The sequence below is a fragment of the Crassostrea angulata genome, chromosome 3 (genome assembly GCF_025612915.1).
Source record: "Crassostrea angulata isolate pt1a10 chromosome 3, ASM2561291v2, whole genome shotgun sequence".
NCBI classification, from domain to species: domain Eukaryota; kingdom Metazoa; phylum Mollusca; class Bivalvia; order Ostreida; family Ostreidae; genus Magallana; species Magallana angulata.
In genome coordinates, this window is record NC_069113.1 from 57,894,386 (window position 1) to 57,913,386 (window position 19,001).

Consider the following 19,001-nt stretch of genomic DNA (forward strand, 5'->3'; position numbering starts at 1 on the left):
AACTTTCATGCTGTTGAAAAAGACGACTGGTGAACAACTTTGACCGAAGTCAGCCGTAGTTAAAAAAATGATTTTGCCAAATTATCTTTTTAACTACGGCTGACTTCGGGGATCTGAAGTAATAGTTAGATCATTTAAAGCAAAATTTACGCGATTAAGAAGGGGTCGGAGGGAGCGAAGTGACTGGGTCCCTTCTTAATAGCGTAATTTTTGCTTATTATTTTTTTTTATTTAACTTTCTTAATAAGAACATAACCCACTTTTTTATTATTTGATCATTTTGAATCTGATGAATCTGAAGTAATAATTAGATCATTTTTAAGCAAAATAATGCACAGCCAAGTTAAGCTAATAATATATTCGACGGCTACAAATAAGCAGGAAACAAGAATAAGCCATTATATTGACCAAGAAAGTAACAGATTTAATGTCTTCAACCTTTAATAACGACACCGCGCAAAACAGCAGAGAAACACTGAAATAAAATAATCCATTACTATTTGTCTACTCCTTTTTTTTAAGAACCACGAATCTTGAAAAATTAAACCACTTGATCCTAATAAAATACTTGTAACCTCAAATCACACCAGTACGTAGACTGAAGCAAACTTCACTGCATGCACTTTTTGAAATTCACTATCTTCAGTTTTAAAAGAAACGTTCTATCGCCGTTGTCTCTTTATCACCAGGACCACATGCGTCTTCCTATGAAAAAGTTAGTAATACTAAACCTTGACCTTCAACTTCCTTCATGAAAAAATTGCTGCATCTGAGCCTGCCTATGGATTCATTGTTTTGGTTGGGTAATCATTTCATCTAAAGGTATCGTCATTTATATCGTAGTAATCCCACTCTCACTCTCCAGAATATCACTTAGAACAGTCTCAGTATTTGCAGTTATTCGTCAACATCCTTTAAGTTTGATTAATAGAAAAGCTCTCCAACAGACAAAGCTAGGGGTTCGTTGTTCACGACAGCAAATTACTTGTGCAATGCGTCTTTTCAATCCTTGCACATACCTGAAACGGTTAACTAAACTATGGTTTTATTTAAGACTTGCTCAAGTCTCTGTTTAATATCTTTTATTGGAACGTATAAGAAACTGAAAACGTTTCCTAGTCCACTCGGTGTATAAAATTGAGAGGAAGCCAGAGTACCCGGAGAAAACCCACGTGTCCGAGCGGGCGACCACCATACCCTCTCACGTACGACCACTACTGATCACGGGGATCGTACTCGGATCGCAGCGGTGCATTGCATTTTGGACAAAGCAAATATTTTACATTTGAGTAAAATAGGTGATTAACGTAAAACTTGCAATTTTAAAAGCAATCTTTTGTAGCCATTACGAGAGAGAGAGAGAGAGAGAGAGGAGAGAGAGAGAGAGAGAGAGAGAGAGAGAGAATTTTGAAATATAACTCGAATCAACGGATACTTCTTTTAATCCCATTTTTCATGTATTGTATGAGTTAACATTTTAAAGGAATACTGAAGAAAACAAAATTGGCCCTTAATTTAAGGGGCCAGCCCCTTTTTATTGGTGTCAAATGAAAGCCCTTGTTATTTTGCACAACTTTTATTCTACATGTCTTTACAAAATTTTTTTCGTTCAAAAGATATAAAGGAAAACATGTCTAAATTTTTGCACTTTTTTGAATCCTGTTTTTTGACCCCCTACCTTTTCCTAAATAAGAAACGTAATCTAAAAACATAAACAGATGTGCACAACTACAATGTCTCTGTTATTCAAATTCGTTGGATTCCCATTCCCTGCTATCATAGTCTCGGAGCCTTTGTCTGGAAACAAAAGGCCCTAAAAAAATTTAAAAGGGGAATAACTCTTTAACGGAAAGGGAATTCTACATTTTATGAATTGCTTAAGATAGTGTTTTGTAAAGTACATTAGCCCTGAAAATTTGAGCAAAAACCGTTTAGAAATGAGCAAGATATGAAGCCTCAAAGTTCGCGTCTAGGAAACAAAAAAAAAAAAAGAAAAATAAGAATAATCTTAATTTTTTTCCCGCACAATAATAGAAAGGTCTTCCGTTGGAAACGGAAGACCTTAATAACAGAAAATATCGAAGTCTTAAATTAAGTTTTCTTTTCTTCAAGGGGAGATCATCTCGATCGGTCACGTGGCTGACGGGATTTTGGGTACAATTATGACATTGAGACGTAAATCGAATTTTGTATTGAGTTTGTGTATTGAACACGTTCTGGTGAGTGAACACAGTCAATCGTTTTCTTCGGGATCGGTGGGCGTTACCTTTTGCAATGCTATTGTTCAATGACAGGCGTAAAACTATTCATCCAGAAGAGACATTTTACCGATGATCGATTTCAAACAGGTGGTAAAATTTCTCTTCTAGATGAAAAGTTTTACGCCTGTCATTGAACAATAACACTGCAAAAGGTAACGCCCACCGATCCCGAAAAAAGCAAAAACGATTGACTGTGTTCACCCACTGGAACGTATGGGAAACTGAAGACGTTTTCTAGTCCACTCGGTGTATAAAATTGAGAGGAAGCCAGAGTACCCGGAGAAAACCCACGTGTACGAGCGGGCGACCACCATACCCTCTCACGTACGACCACTACTGATCACGGGGATCGTACTCGGATCGCAGCGGTGAGATGCGAATGCGCTTACCACAGCGCTACCCGGACATAATATCTTTTCCCATAAGTCATTTTTAAATTAATGTGTAATTGCGCTTTCTTAATTTGTTGCTGATAAATGGATATCTCTCATTCAATTTGATCAAATTAAGAAAAAACTGAATCCCCTTAAAATAATGAAAAATCTTGGCAAAAGTAAAATTCAAAGTCGTGCATTTTATTTTTAGACATTGCATTTTGGACAAAGCAAATATTTTACATCTGAGTAAAATAGGTGATTAACGTAAAACTTGCAATTTTAAAAGCAATCTTTTGTAGCCATTACGAAAGAGAGAGAGAGAGAGAGAGAGAGAGAGTGAGAGAGAGAATTTTGAAATGAAATAATATAATAATAATAATAATAATAGTTTATTTCCAATTTTGGGCCCAGAGGGCATACAAGATTACAGATATTAGATAGAAATGCCTAAATAATAGATTCAACATATAAAAATAGTCCATACACATACATGAACTTGTAACAGCCGGGCAAATGTACATCAGTATGTCAAAACATATGAACAGTGTGCATATAATATATAGTCATAAAGGTAATTTATACAAATATAAAGATAGTATCATGATTTGTATAAGTAATTCACCGGTCATTTAGATCTCAAAGTATTCTGTCTTTTTTTGGAAGCATTGATCAGAAATTCACTTAACTTTGTAATTATTATTTTGTCTTCATTCGACATTAACCAGATAAATTTGTCTTTCTTTGTTAAAAGTATAAAGTTTTTGTTGAGTATTGAGACATAATGGAAAAATGAATTTCTTTCTTCTTTATATAATAGACATTCAGTAAGAAAGTGACTTTCATCTTCTACACAATTTTCGTTACATAATAAACATGTCCTTTTGAAATATAACTCGAATCAACGGATACGATCCATTTTACATGTATTGTATTAGGAATACTGAATAAAGCGAAATTCGTATAATATATAAGTAACTACCTGCTGACGGGATTTTGGGTGCAATTATGACATTGAGACGTAAATCGAAATTTGTATTGAGTTTGTGTATTGAACAGGTTCCGGTGAGTGAACACAGTCAATCGTTTTCTTCGGGGTCGATGGGCGTTACCTTTTGCAATGCTATTGTTTAATGACAGGCGTAAAACTTTTCATTCAGAAGAGAAATTTTACCACCTGTTTGAAATCGATTGTATTCCGACTTCCCTCGTCGATCGGAGCACTAAGGAGGATTGATAACTGATATATGAATGAGAACTTCGTACATAAACATGATGATAGTGTTTTATAAATTAATACATAGAATTGTGAACCACATAATGCAGCATAAACTCTGGACGTTGTATGGTTCCACTCATTAAATGGGTGAGACAGCATTGGTTGTACACAGATATGATTCAGGCAGTGCATAGTATAGAGTCAACTTTCATAAGAGGCTATCCATGTAAAACACCAGGCAATGTTTTATCAGCAATGCATTGAATATCCCCCCATCATTCTTGGGACGTTGTCATTACTTGAATAATTTGTCATAATAATGATTTTTGTGGAATGCATGGACTGGACGTAAAATATTAATATATTTCCTAATATTATCAAACATAGTCTGACAGGAGTTATCTGCTCTTTGTGTATATTATGTGATATTGCCTATGTTTAAATTATAGAAAAGAAAAGTCGTTCTATTTATGAACATTAAATGAAGAAAAGGTTATTATGATTTAAAATTTTGTGTCTTCAGAATTTGATGTGCAAAGCAACTGCCCAACTATTTCAACAACATATGTTTTCCACATATGAATATTCATATCATCATGATATGGTATAGTAATAAGTTTTGCAATTGTGTTTTTTTTTAATTTACAATGGTTTGTGAGAGTGTGTGTGTCTTTAAATAAAGATATAATATTTACATATATATTTTGTGTCTGTCATCTTTCTCAGAGATAATCTGACAGCAAGTGAATAATGTGCTTATGTCAAAATTATCCTCTCTCTTTCCTTAAGTTTGTAATATGTGTTATTTTTGTAACCTGTGTTAAAAATATACATGTAGATACCTGTAATTTAATTTTTACGTAAGCTGGATAATATTTAATTTTGCATCCCCCAACGTTGATCAGAACAATGCCAGTGGTCAAAGTTTAATAAACGTTGGATTAAAGCTTCCATTCAACTGCTATATTATTATTCATTCAAATCAATGTCATTTCAATGTTCACTTGATTTATGACATCACCTTATATAAACCCTAACCAGGTCGGAGGGAGGGGGAGTTGCCTCAAGCGTATGCAAGGTGTAACGGGATGGGAGAAATATAATGACAGACCAGACTGTGATTCAAACCCGGGCCCCCTGAATCTCTGGTCAGGTGCTCGACCAACTGAGCTATCTGGCGCCAGTATTTGAGCTGGTCTGCCCCCTTAAATGATTTTCGCCCTTGAAGATCACCCCCAGGCTCTTCCCCTTGCAGGAGTTAACCTGTCAGTTTCAGGGGGTTGGTCACATTACACCAAATGTAATGGGATGGGAGAAATAATGACAGACCAGCCTGGGCCCCCTGAATCTCAAGTCAGGTGCTCAACCAACTGAGCTATCTGGCGCCAGTATTCGAGCCGATCTGACCGACCCATTCCTCCCCCCTTAAATGATCTTCGCCCTCGAAGATCACCCCAGGCTCTTCCCCTGGCAGGAGTTAATCTGTCAGTTCCAGGGGTTGGTCATGGCACCAAATGTAACGGAATTGAAGAAATAATGATGGACCAGATCAGGATTCGAACCCCTGACCCTGAATATCCAGTCAGGTGCTCTACCAACTGAGCTATCTGGTATATAGCCACAACTTCTGATCAAAGTACTGAAGTACTGACGGGAGTTGATTTTATTGATTATTATTTATTTTAGAATCTACGAAAATGTTATTTTGCATGGCAAGTGGTTTCTTATATGTATTTGATTTAAGCACATTTTTTATGATATAAATACTTGGACTTTTCCGAAAAGAATTTTGAGAAAACCCCATATGAATCATGTCGTGTAATATTTAAAGTAATCCGAGATTCCTCTGACTCTAACCCCCGCTCTTACATTGTGACGTCACAATATAAGAGCAGGGGTTAGAGTCAGAGGAATCTCGGATTATATTTAAAGATACTATTATTTCCATCAACGTGCGTATCAGTAATCGAAATATTTCTGAAAAAATTGTATGGATCCAAGCAATATATTGAACTCTAGCTTTGTTCAACCAGACGCTCGGCTATCTCCCTTAATCTCCGACAAGCAAGAGAAATTCTCTGCTTGTCGAAGATTTACGGAAACCACCGATCATCTGGTTAACCATACTATTGTAAACTCTAGCGTAGGAATACATACCACTACAAAAAATGTCTAAATTGTTTCCTACCATTTAAAATCTGACTATTTTCAGGGTATCATTAAATAAGTTTCCTTGAAAAACAATGCTTCAGAATTCATTACAGCGAATTTATCGATTATTTCCGAGAACTAAGTTTTGTCAGCGGTGATGATTTGTGCTTAGGTCCAAACACTGTTTCACTTTCGGTTTGCCAGAATAACTGCATGCATAGAAGAGTTGATTAAAATCAACTCCCAAAAAAGGAATTGATTTTCTTTGCTTCAGATACAAGAGTAATTAAGGTCAAGGCTTTTATTGGTTTTATAATACATATTCTAAAAAATGTATACCGCACGAAAGAAAGCGATAGTCAAACCATTGGTCAAAATTCTCCATGCATGCACATCTAGTAATCTGGAACACTCCAAAACCATATGACAGATCACGCATTTACGGCAATTAGGTGTTATAAAAAACACATAATTTCATAAATCTACATTTTTTTTTTTAGGATTTTGACAGTTTTCTGAACCAAAGTTTCAAGTGAGAATTTTTTATCACCTGTTGTCAGTCGTCCTTCCTTCTGTCAGTCTGTCTAGCTGTCGGTCTGTAAACTTTTCACGCCCATTTTTTACTTGAACCAATGTGCCAATTCAACTAAACTTTGTACACAGCATCCTTGTGGGAATGGCCGGGATTAAAAATTGAGAAAATCAAAGGCAAAACCCACACTTTTTCAAAAGATAATTGCGAATGTTCAGTGAAAACAGGGCCCACGTGTGTTTAAAAACTACTTTTCTCAAGAACAACTGTACCAGAAATGCCAATATGAACACTAAAGCTTGTATTTATAGGCAAGATTCTAATTGTTAAATTTGTAACCCCCGGACAAATACTGGGGCCCCAAGAGGGGTTCAAAGTTTAACATAGTAATATATAGGAGATATGTTTAATATATAATCTCTCAAGAACTGCAATGAACACTCCAATTTTTGATATTACTATGCAAGCATCCTCAGAGTGTGGATTATCAATAATACTGGGGCACCTAACGGGGTTTCAAAGTGTAACACAGAAATATATATGGAAAATGTTTAACAAAACAAAATAAAATGATAGAACAAACTGTTGATCAAGTGAGCAATGTGGTCCATGGGTCTCTTGTTTAAAACAGAGAGTTGGAGGTTTACCGTACGGAAGCGTATTAGTGCCACTCTATATATATATTTTTTTTTAAATTGGAATTTCCAACTTTAATCTTGGAATTTCTAACCTCAATCTTTAAAATTTCCAACTTTGAAGTTGAAGAAATCAACTTTAAAGTTGATTTTTCCAAGATTTAAGTTGGAATTTCCAACTTTAATCTTGGAATTTCCAACTTTAAAGTTGGAAAAATCAACATTAAAGTTGATTTTTTAAAATTGATTTTTCCAACTTTAAAGTTTGAATTTTAAACTTAAGTCTTGGAATTTCCAACTTTAAAGTTGATTTTTTCAACTTTAAAGTTGGAATTTCCAATTTTAAAATTGTTTCCAACTTTAATTTTAATCTTAGAATTTCCAACTTTAAAGATAATTTCGGCAACTTTAAAGTTGGAATTTCCCATTAATTTCTAACTTTAAGTTAATTTTTCCAACTTTAAAGTTGAAATTTCCCATTTTAAAGTAGGAAATTCCAAGATTAAAGTTGGAAATTCCAACTTTAAAGTTGGAATTAAAAATATATATATATAGAGAGAGAGAGAGAGAGAGAGAGAGAGAGAGAGAGAGAGAGAGAGAGAGAGAGAGAGAGAGAGAGAGAGTGGCACTAATACGCTTCCGTATTACCGTTACTGCAGTTCTGTTTACTGGCCCTGTGTATTGTGTGACGTTGTTTCGTAATAAAGTCTTAATAAATGAGTAAAATGTGCTTCAACTTGATCAGTAATATATTAAGTTTTGACATTTTCCCCTAAAGAGTTCAAGCGTCGAAGCTACTGAGACCGGCAACAGGAAAATCGAAATATCGGAACTCTCCATTTTGAAGGTCACAACGATGGCTTTTCGGCGAGCGTTGAAAAGGTTATTACAAGAGATCCCAAACCAGGTTAGTAAAGTCATGTATGAAAAAGATACAGCTGTTTGATCAGAATGTGATTTACATCGTCTAGAAATCGAATTGTTCACAGGATTTGGCGTTTGGAAGGCCACGTGGGAATATTTGCAGACGACGTTTTGTCAACAAGCAGTTTAGTTTCGTTTCATTTAAGGATCTATTTAGACAACAGTTATTTATTATTTAAGCATTTGATGCCGTTGTTACGATTTTTAAAAGGATAAAAACTTTCACGTTAAGGCTTTATATCGATTAACTGATAAATATGTCATGTTACCCCAATTACAGATGCAAAAATTTAGAATTCAATATCTCAAATTATATGAATGTGCTCGAATGGTTTAAATATGACAAATTTGTGTGATATAAGCTTGAATGGTGGGTTCACCTTTGGGATTTTCACGTTTTAGTGTGTTTATGTGCAGGGATCACGATGTTACTCCACAGAAGCCAGACAGATGGTGACCATGATTCCCGGGGATGGAATCGGACCAGAAATCTCCCAGTCTGTGAAGGATATCTTTAGTGCTGCAGGGGTAATTGATGCACTATGTACAACCTTTTTATACTGTGTTAGCAATGGTAAAATGTAAAGAGTGGTGGGAGTTTTGATATAAAAGTAATACAATTTAATTACCATTGTTTAGGTATTGAATTACTAATTTTTGACATTCAGAGTTGTATAACATGGACTGGTGTGCCTAAAATGTGAAAAAGCGCTCATTATGCTAGTATTTATTTAAGGAATGGATTCAATATGTATTTGTTTTATACAATATAAAATGGTTTGGGGCAGTTTAATTACTTTCGCAATTTAACAAAAAAAAGCATAAACTGTTTCAAACCATTTTATATGGTATAAAACTAATAAATATTGAATTCATTCCTTATAATTTAATTTTTTTTCTCTTCATTGTAGATAAAAATGGTTTGACTTTTAAAATGACGTAAAATTGTACAAAATTCAAACATTACGTCAGGCGTATTGAAATGTTTTTGACGTTAGTCTTACTATGACAAAGGCAACATTCTTTATACGATATAAAATAATTTTTTAGCCAATCAGAAATCATGACATATATAGCAGTATAATTAGATAAAGAGTTCAAACAAGTGATAAATGATTTTGATTATCAAGCCTATCTGTGGTTTCTATAACAGTGCTATTACTTTGAAGAGAAACCACAAACTTGTTCCATAAAAAGTCATAATTTCCATCACAATTCATGAGAATTCCTATATTGTATTATGGATTCAATTTTTTGGCTGCAGGCCCCTGTTGATTGGGAAGATGTGGATGTCACTCCTGTCAAAGGCCCCGATGGGAATTTCCGACTCCCTCCCAAGATCTTCGATTCCATGGACAGAACAAAAGTTGGACTCAAAGGTCCCTTAGCCACACCAATAGGAAAGGGACATCAGTCCCTGAATCTGGCCCTCAGAAAGTGAGTTCTCAGCCAGATTTTGTCTCTGTTCTTTAGGTAAGAGGAGGGGTAACTGAGTGAGGTTAAAGTTGCTAATTTCATGAAACTTGGTTAAACCAGTGATTGGGAAGGACCCGCGCCACGCGCCATAGTCGCATTAAAGAGAAAAATGGCGCATTAAATCAATTACTCTAAGCGCCGAAGTACGCATTCAAATTTCTGATCGGTTATAAAAGTTTTAGCGATGTCCGCTGTTACTCTGTACGACTTACCTAATCGTCTTTTAATAATTCGTTTTAAAACATCAAATTTCATTGGTCGTGTTTGGTAAAACAGAAATAAACGACCAATAAAAACGTTTCCACTCATTTATGCGTGGTAGATCATTCCAGAATTTCCTCCGAAAGAGAAGTTGAAGTCGCCCAGTATTCTGAGTTCTCAATTATATAAACTAACCAAAAATGCAGTCAAATGATGATTATCTAATTGAAAAGACGTTTTCACAGCCTCAATTAATCCCTGTTGTGATTATTAAAACTCACGACCGTCTTACCATGATTATCGTTACTGTAGGGGTTATAAATACGGGTGATGCAACCACACTGTGCATTGAACCGATGTTTATTTATTTAAGTGTCGATACTACAATTAGTTGTAACTTGTAATTAGTTAATAACTCGCAAAATTAATGTTTAAATTATCAGAAAAACTGTTTCCCTACAGTTATCTTCAAAGTTTGAAAGATTCTATACATAACGGTAATAATTTGGTCAAAGGGTTTGACTAATAGATGGCCCTTTCATTATGAAAATGGCCCATTAAAATTAATAACTGTGGGGCCATAGTCCCATTGACATTTTTGGCCTTCCCAATCACTGTTAAACAAAACAATAGGATATTTTTTCAGTGTTGTTAGTACAAATTTATGAAAAAAAATTCATGATGTTTTAAACCTACAAACATTTTCAATTTTGAGTTTTAGATTGTCAAAATTTTTAAAGTATATTTTATTTTGAACATAATTGGTAGCATTTATTTTTGAACATTATATATGTATGTGTGTGTTGGAAGCTCACACATTTTACATCATTATAATATGAATTACAATTATTTTCACAATGTAACATTATATAAATAGTGCCTGTTTGGGAGGGTAACAGTTGAAATTGACACCCTGAGGAAACCATTGTCAACCTACGCGAAGCGGAGGTTGACAATGGTTTTCGAGGGGTGTCAATTTCAACTGTTATCCTCCCAAACAGGCACTATTTATTTTATTATACTGAGTGTCTTAATATTAGAGAATTTTTTACTGCTTTTATATGGAAAAAACGTGAATTCTACGCACAACCGTACGCACATAATTTACGCGCATGTAACAATTTGTAATGTTACCCGTTGCTAAGTGTGTTGCTCACGCTGAGGGCAATAGAACGGATTATCAACTGTGTCTTAACCAATCAGATTTCAGTATTTAACATGAAAGTATAATAATGTAATATGTATAGTTTTATAAGTTACCTCTATTTATTATATACTTTATATACCTAAGTTACCTCTGTTTATCTCTGTCTTTGATGAAGGGCCTTTAACCTGTATGCCAATGTCCGCCCCTGTAAGTCCATAGAGGGATACAAGACCCCGTACAATGACGTAGACCTGGTCACCATCAGAGAAAACACGGAGGGAGAGTACAGCGGTATAGAACATGTGGTCAGTTTATTATATAAATACTGCAAACATCAAATTAAATGCCTATGTTTAAGTACTAAATTTTTTTAACCAATCATTATTCATGTTACAGATAGTAGATGGTGTGGTACAGAGCATTAAGAAGATTACAGAGGAGGCGTCGATGAGAGTGGCCGAGTACGCGTTCGCGTATGCTCGAGACAACAACCGAGATACAGTCACGGCCGTCCACAAAGCCAACATTATGTGAGGCCTCTCTCTGTTGTCTGTCAGATTAACTGCAAATAACGTGTGAACTCCTGAACAGTCAACGACCCTAGAGGTCTTATATAAGCTAATTGCTTATATAATCTAATACTAAATAATCAGTTATTGAGAGAGTTGATATACGTAAATTATAAGTTAATTGAATTATAAATAATCACATCATTAAAGTTAGTTTAAAAATCCATCTCTGTGTCATAAAGGCACATAATGCAGGTGCTTATCCCCAGTTTCTGTGGTGCTAAGTGAATGAGAGTCATTGACTCCCCCTAGATGGGACACTAGTCCATTGCACATTAATCCCCAGCTTAAGCTGGTACCCAATTTCTGCTGGGTGGACTGATACGGTGTAGATAAAATGCCTTTCCTAAGTGCACAAACACATCAACTGACCACAGTTGAGTTTGAACCAGCGCTCTTCATACCTGTTAACCTTTCAAAGCTGCTATGTGGGAGAATCTCCCCCTTACCAACTTTGCTAAGGGGGAGATTTGCGTAAACGACGTTTTTTCACGTGAAATGCAAATATATATTAAAAATACTGTTAGATACCTTATTTTACCATTGTAATTAATGCATTTGCAATCATTTTAAATTTTATTATTTCTATGTCAGACTACCAGTGTGCAATTACAACTTGTGTTGCTGTACAAGTTCAGAAAACTATTATTTTGTTTGCATGGTACAAAAGAAGTCAATAGTGCCACTTTTTAAAGCGCTAAGCATAGCTGCAGCGCTTTTTTGTCGCCAGATTGCTGATCCTACTTCCACTTTCGATTTTGCATTTCCGAAATACCGCCACCTACTGGCGGATGCTAGAGAAGTCGTACCCTGGAGAAGTCGTACTCGGGAGAACTCATAACTATGCAGTAGCGAAAACATATCTTCAAGTTATCCTGCATGCAGATACATTTGTTCTTTTAGTATTAAATTGGCATTAAACTTCATTTAATGAATATTATTATTATATATATCGGATATGGGTGCTCCAAAAGATATCACATTCATGATGATGATTTCTTTCCAATTAGAGTTTTTAGGGGGAAAATGAGTGTTATATGCATTTGGTTGTGTATTAGGTGGTAAGCAATAGTTGAAATAACTTAGCAAAAACACATGTGCATCCATCAAGGTGTGAGAGTTTGTTACGTCGAAGTTACACGTGTGCTTGAAAAGCACAAGACCACAAGTCAAGAACTTTTCATTCATCCTCCCCTAAAAAAACAAGCATAAAAAATTCAAATGATCTTGCATTATTACAAAACTTGGATAGTCAGACACCTTACACATGCTTTTTCATTACATAAAAGGTTATCCCTTGTCGCATGTGGAAATAGCCCAAATTCGAAGGAAAAATCGGAAATTATTTTTCCTCAGCCCTGATTTGACGTGACCTAAGATGAAATACTGGTGTGACATTTGAATTGGCGTCCATGACAACACCCTTTAAATTAAATTATGTTGGAACAAGCTACTTTTTACGTATGATAAAATTTGAGCTAGAGACTTAATCATATTCAATGATATACCCTAAAATATACCGCAGAAGAGACTGTCCATGATATAACACTTTCTTCCCGGCTTAGCGCTTTCCAGTACTTTCAGTACTTTGATTATATTAAGTCTTTCTATTGTTCAGTATTGAACCATCACTGCATGCTGACATCTAGGGTAAAACACAGAAAATTTATTTTGCCTTGTATTTTAAATTTGCAGTGAAACCCAGTTAAGAAAAATACCAAAAATAATATTCATTAAAATTATTTTTTGCCTTATATATGTATATAGAATAGATTTTTATATATAGTATAGATTTTTAATTCACAAAACAATTTTAACATGTATTTCTCCAGTATCATTTAAAAATGATCTCTGTTGTAATGCCTATAGCATCCCTGTAATTCATAGTACCGGTACTATAAACTTTAAAAACTTTAGTGAAATGCTTTCACGCTTTATTGGTAGCTTGTATAAACACTCAGTGTTCCAAACTCACTTTGATTTTTACCGACCGTGCTGGCCAGACAAAATTAGTCACGACTCACTGCACGTGGCTTGGGTGCTTTACCTGTGCACCTGTTAAGTGACACCACTGGCTGTTATTGTTTTCTTTGGTGTTACAGAGTAAAATCAAGATGTTTTAAGCTTTCGCTTATTTTTTTATAAGGCCTATGCATAACTAAATACGTAACTGATTTAAGTCAAAACCGGAAGTAATCGTATAAAGTAAACTGGGCTATAACATGTCATACTATGATCACGGTAGACAGTACTTGGATGGATTTTGATATATTCAAGCTACACAGCAGCTTTTTGAGTTCAGAGAAAAACTCGCAGTGGATGTTGAAATTTGCATGTAAAGATTCAGAATTGGGGGGAGGGGGGGGGGTATGGGGAAGACAAATACGATTGCGGAAGAAATTTGTCTCCCGCGCGCGAGATAGGTTGGATGCGGGAGATCTTAGATTTTTAGGCCGTTTTGCGGGAGTCTCCCGCGCAATGCGGGAGGGTAAACAGGTATGGCTCTTTCAGCCCAAGACCACTGAGCCATGTGCTCCTACATCATTAAAATGTTGTTCAAAACTTGAATCTTTTCAATAACTTCCTTAAAGTCAAGCCAGTGGTCGAGTCAAATGGGTCAGATTTGCTGCCGTTGTAATTTCTCATTGTTAGGGACATACTAGCTGTATTCAGTAAATAAATTTATTTACAATGTAAACTGTTGTTGGAAAGAGATGGAATCTGATCTTTACATAAGTCTCCCTCTTGACCACAGGATTTTCTGACAATCTGTTAATGGTCTTGAGTGTGTTCCATAGATGTCTATGAAAACTCATTATTCATGAATATTGCAGTCAATATAGAAAAAGTCTTATCTATGTGTTTAAATAAATACATAAATAACTCATGATACATCACAGAAGAGATATTTTTTCTCTGTTTACCAATGCATCAAATTGATGAGAAACTACTCCATTATACAATTATTTTAACAACCTGTAAATTGAATGAATTTTATCTCAGGTATTGTTCAGAGAATTGTAGAGATGTCTTAGTTGTCGTTCTTACTTGAGTTTTGATTGGTTTGCAGGAAGATGACAGACGGTTTATTCCTGAAATGCTGTAGACATGTAGCTGAGCAAAACAAAGACATCAAGTTTAAGGAGATGTACCTAGACACTGTCTGTTTAAATGTAAGTCACAAAGACAAAACAAAGACATCAAGTTTAAGGAGATGTACCTAGACACTGTCTGTTTAAATGTAAGTCACAAAGACAAAACAAAGACATCAAGTTCAAGGAGATGTACCTATACACAGTCTGTTTAAATGTAAGTCACAAAGACAAAACAAAGACATCAAGTTCAAGGAGATGTACCTATACACAGTCTGTTTAAATGTAAGTCACAAAGACAAAACAAAGACATCAAGTTTAAGGAGATGTACCTAGAGTCCTAGACACAGTCTGTTTAAATGTAAATCACAAAGAAACTTGGTGAGTTTTTGGTTCTGTGTATCAAAGGAAGAATTGAAGAATATCCAACAGATTGATATCATGTACTTGTTGCAAATCATTTTGTAACTTGCATGTGTGTTTCTAAACAGGTAAATCTAAAAATGTATAGTGATGTTACCACAATTAAAAACTAATAGCAAGTCTTGCAACAATCTCACAGAACGTAGGCCATAATACATGTACATGTATTCATATTTTTCAATCCACCAATTACATACTTAAGAGGTTAAGAATCATGAGAAATCATTGATGAAGGACAGTTCTTATATGGTTGTTCTGAATGCTCATGTAGTTATTTATGGAGAATTTCTTTTCAGATGGTCCAAGACCCGACTCAGTTTGATGTTCTGGTGATGCCCAATCTGTATGGAGACATTTTAAGGTTTGTTATGTCAGGTTGACTGTAGGGGGATCCGCCTATTGTAAGATTGAAATAATTCAAACTGAAGATAATACAACAAGAACACAATTGTCATAAACATCAGGTGTTCTGAATCAGTCACAAATTTTGAAAACTTGAAGTTTGTATCCAACTAATAGGCTAAGTAAGGAGGATTTATAAACAAAACTAGAGTAGAAGCAAAACCAACATATGATAAAAAAATAAAGCAAAAGATGGAAGATTCTGTGTAAATCTGTATCATAACTTCTACATGTAGCTAGTTGAAGTGATCAAACCTTCATTTACTTGGTCACATTGTACTAGATTCATTTATGAATAAATATTAGCGTTGTTGAATTTTATACGTGATGTACTGTAAGCCTTGTTGAATTTTATGCTTGATGTACTGTAAGCAAGTTGAGCTGTATAGTTATTCTGTGTTACCTGAAGCTGACTGTTTCTGATTGCGTATGTTCTCTGTGGACAGTGATCTGTGTGCCGGACTGATCGGCGGCCTTGGGGTGACACCTAGTGGTAACATTGGCCAGGATGGGGCTATTTTTGAATCGGTAAGTAAATCAGGTGAGAAAAAGTAGACAAAATATCCTAACTGATTATTGTCTAACAATACATCAAATAGTTGGAAGAGGCAGTTCTTCCATATATGGAAGTTACCACAGCTATTTTGAAATCAGAGATGAATTGTAGCATTCCTTGTTTTTTAATGTATCTAAGTTTCATTAACTATTCGGCATCATTGGATTTGATCATGTGCCTATCTGTAACGATCACCTTATAAAATTCATAGAAACATTACATATGTTCTCTTGTGTTTTGTATGTCTCTTTGCTGCGTTTTAATTGTGTTCCTTTCTGTATTTTACTTGTAATGTAGTACATGTGTTCCTTTACTGTATAGGTACATGGAACCGCCCCAGACATTGCGGGGGAGGACAAAGCTAACCCCACAGCCCTGCTGCTCAGTGCAGTCATGATGCTCCGCTATATGGGGCTCAGTCCCTATGCCCAGCGCATTGAGATGGCCTGCTTTGATGTGATTCGAGAAGGAAGGGTGGGTGTCAGTGAAAAACACAAAAAAATGCCTCATCATTTTCACTTGAATTTTATTTTACTCCTGTACTTTATTCAATCTTTTACATATTAAGGTGGAGTGTCCCTCTGATCAGAGAGATAACTTCTGTAGAAAATATTCTCTCTTTGTTTCTGTTAACTCACAATTATTAAGGTATGAAGGAGACTGCTGGACGCTATTTTATGCTTGAAGGCGACATTTATTTAAATTCAAATATATAAAGAGGAAAATTGACATAATTTTTTTTCAAATAAAACTAAATTGTATGTACTACTAGTACAGTACATGAACAATACATATTTGATAAGGCCAGAGAATCTTTAGATGGATAATTTTTATTACCCTCTTAGTAGTTTGTTCACAAAGTTAAATAAATTTTGATTTGGAAAAATGTGACTAAGACAATCGCAAATTCTAGACTTAGTCAAGACATCATCATTTGAAACTAACAACATTTCAAATGTCTAAAATTGAATAAAGGTTTTCTATCCTGAGAGAGCAGATATGGGAAAACAAAAATAAAAAAAGAACAATATCACACTTTTATCAGGATAATATATCTCTATATTGAGATTATACCAATTACTGGAAGATCATTCATTTGATCCCTTTTTTTGTTATAACAAAATGCTCTGGTTTACATATTTAGCATTTTTAAAACATATGGATCCAATTTATTATTATCTTATCCAAATTTAAAAACAGAAAACCTTTTCTGAAAAATTAGATACTTTGGTAATTTATCATGACGTGTATGTAAAACCTTCGATAGTTTATTATAAAGAAAGATAACATTTGTTGAATGAAGCAGTTTTTGTTACAATCCTATACAACAAAGTGCTATTCTGACCTAAAAAGCATCGCTTCATTATGTTTTGTAACATGAATTTTTAATCACTTTGTCTAATTTTTTTCATATCATGATTAGACACATCAATTTTTGAGAAATCTAGCAGCGCTTTATCACTTATACTTTGTTTCATTTGATTCTCTTGGTATTGACTGATAAAAATCAATAGTAATTTTTAAAAAAAAATATACGGTAAAATTAATAGCAGGAGTATAAAGTTTTTTGAAAACTCTTTGTATGTGTTTTTATGATAATTCTTCATTGCTTTAGCTTTTAATGTTGTTTACTTACAGGTGCTAACTGGTGACTTAGGAGGCTCGTCCAAGTGTTCAGAATTCACTGAAGAAATCTGTAGAAAAGTGCGCGAGTCGGAGTAAGCCAAGGACAGAGAAATAGGATTTATTAAATTATTCACATTGTATTACATACCAGTTAGAAACACTGTTTGTAAGAGGATTGTTAAGAAGTCAGGTAAACTTGTTTATCTGTCAGTAAATTTTGTGATTGTACGAAATATCAGAGACGTGGACTTTTTTAATTGGTTCTTTTATTTTGAGTTCAGTAGTGTTATGTATTGTAACCTTTCTCACACCATCTGTAGCGTAAAACAAGTCCCATATATTAAGCTCTTTCAGAGATTTTATGATTAAGTTTTGTTTCACTTTTGGTGACTTTGATTTCAAATAACTTATATTTCATGATATCAAACTATCCAAAAGTAAAACTGTTTTGAGCAATTGGTGTTATAAAGTGTCATACAGTTGCTATGTTTCTGCTGAATGATAGGAATTTTTTAAGGATTCTACATGTATGTTTTCCATATGGGAATACTGCATAATATGCACAGTCTCCTAACCTTCATTTTTATCACATCCATATAGACAGATTTTTAGCTCACCGAGACGAAGTCAAGGAGAGCTTATGCTATACCCTCGGCGTCGGCGGTGGCGTCGGCGTCGGCGTCCGGACCTGGTTAAAGTTTTTGTTGCAGGTCCTGTATCTAAGCTATTACTTGTCCTATCTTCACCAAACTTGCATGGATGATGCATCTGGACCTACTTATGGACTTGAAAGACTTGGATGCTGAATCTGGGTCCTAAATTTCAGATGCTGGAGGAGGTTAAGGTTGTTGGACCAGGTTAAAGTTTTTGTTGCAGGTGCCCTTTGATAGCAGTATCTTAGTTACTGCTGGTCTGTACTTCACCAAACTTGCATGGATGGTGTGCCTTATGATACTGATGCACCAGACAGGCTTGAGTGCTGAATCTGAGCTATAGGTTTCAGATGCTGGAGGAGGTTAAGGTTTTTGGAGCAGGTTAAAGTTTTTGTTGCGGGTGCCCATTGATAGCAATATCTAGGTTACTACTGGTTCTAACTTCACCAAACTTGTATGGATGATGCGTCTTATGATACTGATGCACCTGACAAGCTTGAATGCTGAATCTGAGCAATAGGTTTCGGATGCTGGAAGAGGTTAAGGTTTTTAGAGCTGGTTAAAGTTTTTGTTGCAGGTGCCCTCTGATGATTAATCTTAGTTACTACTGGTCCTAACTTCACCAAACTTGTATGAATGGTGCGTCTTATGATACTGATGCACCTGACAAGCTTGAATGCTGAATCTGAGCAATAGGTTTCGGATGCTGGAAGAGGTTAAGGTTTTTAGAGCTGGTTAAGTTTTTGTTGCAGGTGCCCTC

General features: G+C 35.1%; 1 protein-coding gene across 2 annotated transcripts; it reads left to right on the plus strand.

Moving 5' to 3' along the window:
• Nucleotides 1–7,926: 7,926 nt before the first annotated feature.
• On the plus strand, nt 7,927–17,817 carry LOC128178466 (isocitrate dehydrogenase [NAD] subunit alpha, mitochondrial-like). Of its 2 annotated transcripts, none has more exons than XM_052845638.1 (10): nt 7,927–8,079; nt 8,514–8,624; nt 9,361–9,533; nt 11,096–11,225; nt 11,317–11,450; nt 14,560–14,662; nt 15,301–15,365; nt 15,853–15,934; nt 16,284–16,436; nt 17,601–17,817. In XM_052845638.1, exons 1-10 carry the CDS (start codon nt 8,029–8,031, stop codon nt 17,682–17,684), a joined length of 1,086 nt encoding a protein of 361 aa, XP_052701598.1. In that variant the 5' UTR covers nt 7,927–8,028; the 3' UTR covers nt 17,685–17,817. The 2 variants fall into 2 exon arrangements, with proteins under 2 accessions (XP_052701598.1, XP_052701596.1); XM_052845636.1 differs by having other exon boundaries at nt 7,985–8,079; nt 8,499–8,624.
• Nucleotides 17,818–19,001: the final 1,184 nt, after the last annotated feature.

Coding starts and splice junctions, on each gene's coding strand:
- LOC128178466 (XM_052845636.1), top strand. CDS start 8,029: ATGGCTTTTCGGCGAGCGTTGAAAAGGTTATTACAAGAGATCCCAAAC. Junction 8,080..8,498: donor TACAAGAGATCCCAAACCAG/GTTAGTAAAGTC, acceptor TTCACGTTTTAG/TGTGTTTATGTGCAGGGATC. Junction 11,451..14,559: donor GTCCACAAAGCCAACATTAT/GTGAGGCCTCTC, acceptor ATTGGTTTGCAG/GAAGATGACAGACGGTTTAT.